Genomic DNA, 4,110 nt, shown 5'->3' on the forward strand with positions numbered 1-4,110 from the left:
CGGGGGAGCCTCGCTGCGTCGCAACTGTGGACCTCTGTCGCCTGTCAGCGCAACTTACATGATGCCGTTTAAAAAAATGAAGGGCGGTGCCGGCCGTCAACGGCCCGCTGACGACCGGCCGTTCTGTGATTCTCCAGAACACACAGATGGCCAGTCCGCCCTGGTTACCCTGTATTCCACCGGTTCGCCGCGGCGCAGACGGACCCAGTGGAATACAGGTTCTACCGCGTTTAGGAACCATTAAGCTGAACCGAAATTGTGTATTTTGTGTATACCTGGCATTTTCTTATCGGTTCTCATCTGGAACCGAGTTTCGGTTCCCAACCCTAATAATAAGCAGTGCTATGTTTTATTGTGGTAGTACAAAACAAGAGTAAATACAAATATAATAATAACTGTCAATTAAAACCATAGACTACATTCAAATATAACACCACTATTAACAATTTAAAAAAATTGGAGCAGCCTGAACATTTTGAAGAAGAGTTTTAGGGGAAAGTTCTGAAAGCTAAACTGTAGGTTCCTTCTGCATGTGTTCTCAGGGGGATAACCTGGACCTGGCCGTCACTAAGGACGAGCTGGAGGTTATGGTGGGGGAGGGTGTGTGTGCTGTGAAGACCCTGACCAGAAACCACCTGTACTGTGAGCCCCCCCCTCAGCAGCCTCCACCAGGACCCAACGGCAAGAAGAGGGAGGGCTCCGACAATCTGCCTGAGTTCACAGTGAGTGTGTGCTTTCACTCTGAAAACACAGGAAACCATTCAGATCTTTAACCCTCAAGCGGGTCCGACTGTATAAGCTGACTGTGTGTGTGTGTGTGTGTGTGTGTGTGTAGTTTTGTGTGTGTTATGTGTGTGTGTTGTGTGTGTGTTGTGTGTGTTATGTGTGTGTTGTGTGTGTGTTGTGTGTGTGTTGTGTGTGTGTGTGTTTCTCAGGTCCGAATGGGCAACCTGAACTTCTCCCTGGGTAAGGTTCAGTATGACACCCTCAGCCTGGCCACCTTCCCCCTGGAGGCTCAGATTGGAGTCGGGGTGGGGGCTTCAATCGTAGCCCTCATCGTCCTCATCATCGTGCTCATCTACAGGTCAGTTGGGGGGTGTTATGCTTCCATGCTCTGATCACCGTATAATTCAGTTAGAGGTACTCAATCCATCAAGTTCCTCCTTTTGGTCCAGGACCCGCTTGATGACTTAATAGTAAATGCTATAACCCTGCATTAAATAAGTAAAATAGGGTTACAGGGTCAAAACGTTTTGGCCATTCACACTGAAGGCTCCGTTACGGCACTATTATCCGATGTAAAAAAAACAGAAGAAAAGCAGACAGAAACATAACCATAGCATACCTAATATATACAAAGCCCTACAAACATTGTGGCATTTATTAAATTATACTCTGCAACTATGTAATCTGTCATGCCCACATGACAAATCTCTTTCACATAGAAGTTGTACACCAGTCATACCAGGTGGGACTAAAGCTCCTTACACACCAAACTGACACCAAAGAACGGAACGTCGCCTCACGTCTCCTGCGTCTTGGCCATGTTTCTGCATGGCCGTAAAGACAGGACGGTGCAGTACACACCAATCTGAGAATGGCGACACGACGCTCATCGACAGCCCGACATCTATCGACACCGAAAATCGGCTCGGTGTGTAAGGACCTTTAGCAGATGGAAGATCAGACTTTTAAACCTTCCACCTTCACCTTCATGTGTTGGAAAACCTGTGTAGGATCATCTCTGTAACCCCAATCCTCCAGTGTTTCCATTCGGACCCAGCATGACCCCCAGATTAACCCTGATCCTTACTGGTGGGGGTTTGTTGGGTCAAATTACTTGACTCAACTTTTTCACAATCATCTGGATTTCCACTAATCCAGTGTGAAACTGGTTTACATGTGCTCTCTCCCTGTCTCTGCTGCTGTCTGTCAGGAGGAAGAGTAAGCAGGCGCTGAGAGACTACAAGAAGGTGCAGATCCAGCTGGAGAACCTGGAGACCAGCGTGAGAGACCGCTGCAAGAAAGAGTTCACAGGTAAGAGAGCGATCACATGACGGAGTAGAGAGCAGGACAGAGGAAGCAGAGGAAGCAGAGGAAGCAGAGGGAAGAGCCAGAGATGGAAGAAGAAGAAGGTTTATTGAAGTTGTGGAGGCCAACAGATCCACTTTGTCTTCCCTCTGTCCTCATGAGATGGTGTCATCACATCACACCTCCATAAACATGTTCCTCACAGCCCACATGGCTGCTGCACAGGAGTTTAATTTAAGCCTGCAACCCCTGTCAATTAGCCAGCTCCTCCCTCCACACCTGAATGTAATGTAATATAATGGGGGGTTTTTTATTTAAAAAAATAAACTGTACAGTTAAGGTACAAGGAAACAAAGTTAGTTTAAACAGAAGTGCAGCAAGTGCATAGCTTATTTTACAATATTTATATAATAGAGTGTTACAATGAATGCCTCAAATCTTGGCAAAATAACTAATAACGTTACAACTTATAAATGAATACAAACAAATAACTTCAATTCTCGTTAAGAATTTAACAAAGTCATGTACAGGGACTGAAATATTTATACAATAAAGTAAATATATATTATATAAAATTTTGTATATATTATAATATGATATAATAGTAGAAGCTCATATCTCCCCCCTGCCTCAGACCTGATGACGGAGATGATGGACATGTCCAGTGACCTGGTGGGCTCCGGCATCCCGTTCCTGGACTACCGGAGGTACGCTGAGCGGATCTTCTTCCCCGGCCACCGGGAGTCCCCTCTGAGGCGGGACCTGGACGTGCAGGAGTGTCGGAGGCAGACGGTAGAGCAGGGCCTGGTGCAGCTGTCCAACCTGCTCAACAGCAAGCTCTTCCTCACCAAGGTAGTCCTCGCCGCCAGCGGGAGGTGCAGAAAGCACTTCCTTTGAACAGAGGGATGATTTTCCACTCTTCTCTTCCTCAGTTCATCCACACTCTGGAGAGCCAGCGGACCTTCTCCCCCAGAGACCGGGCCTACGTGGCCTCGCTGCTGACCGTGTCGCTGCACGGCAAGCTGGAGTACTTCACCGACATCCTGAAAACTCTGCTCAACGACCTGGTGGAGCAGTACGTGGCCAAGAACCCCAAACTGATGCTGCGGCGGTAAGAGGGGGAGGAGTGAGGGGGTTAAAGGTGTTCACAGATATTTCAAATATTTAGAATTTAGTTTTATTGTTTTATGTCCTATATATATTATGTAAGGAGCTTGGGACTTAAGCTGTTGCCGTATCTACACTGTAGCATCTGTGCATATGCCAATAAAGCCCTTGAACGTTGAAGCTTGAGATGTCTGGCAGGGATCCTCAGTGTCTGTTCTCAGTCTGTGTTCTCTCTGTGTTCTCTCTGTGTGTTCTCTCTGCAGGACGGAGACGGTGGTGGAGAAGCTGCTCACCAACTGGATGTCCATCTGCCTCTATGCTTTCGTCAGGGTCAGTCATCACATATATTCCCGCTACAACTAAACAACTAAAAGCAATGTCAGTCAAAAGAGTTCAAGTAAAAGTCCTCAATATTTTACTTAAGTAAAAGTACTAAAGTATTGACATCAAAATATACTTAAAGTACTAAAAGTAAAGTACTCCTTATGCGTCATGGCCCACTTTAGGATTGTATATATATTGAGCTCAAAGCAAACAGCTGACCTTGTTCTGTGAAGTTATTTACAGATGTTACCGTTAATAGAAGTGAAAGCCTTGCATTGATGATATTGTGTGAGACTATCTATCAGCAGGACCCTTTTGTGATATCCCTTTATATTAATAGTAATCATTTAACACATTGCTTTGCAGACGCATGACCCAGTACATTACCCCCAATTATCTCTGATCATATACAGTGGGGCAAAAAAGTAATTAGTCAGCCACCAATTGTGCAAGTTCTCCCACTTAAAAAGATGAGAGAGGCCTGTAATTTTCATCCTAGGTATACCTCAACTATGAGAGACAGAATGAGAAAAAAAATCCAGAAAATCACATTGTCTGATTTTTAAAGAATTTATTTGCTAATTATGGTGTAAAATAAGTATTTGGTCACCTACAAACAAACACGATTTCTGGCTCTCACAGACCTGT

General features: G+C 45.2%; 1 protein-coding gene across 1 annotated transcript; it reads left to right on the forward strand.

The window, feature by feature from the left end:
• The first annotated feature begins 328 nt into the window (after positions 1 to 328).
• On the forward strand, positions 329 to 3,501 carry LOC104943921 (plexin-B1-like). The gene is made up of 6 exons (XM_010769392.1): positions 329 to 722; positions 936 to 1,084; positions 1,937 to 2,037; positions 2,666 to 2,883; positions 2,964 to 3,142; positions 3,402 to 3,501. Exons 1-6 carry the CDS (start codon positions 531 to 533, stop codon positions 3,499 to 3,501), a joined length of 939 nt encoding a protein of 312 aa, XP_010767694.1. The 5' UTR covers positions 329 to 530.
• The last annotated feature ends 609 nt before the right edge of the window (positions 3,502 to 4,110 follow it).

The sequence above is a fragment of the Notothenia coriiceps genome, unplaced genomic scaffold (assembly GCF_000735185.1).
Source record: "Notothenia coriiceps isolate Sejong01 unplaced genomic scaffold, NC01 NC01_scaffold00007179, whole genome shotgun sequence".
NCBI lineage: Eukaryota > Metazoa > Chordata > Actinopteri > Perciformes > Nototheniidae > Notothenia > Notothenia coriiceps.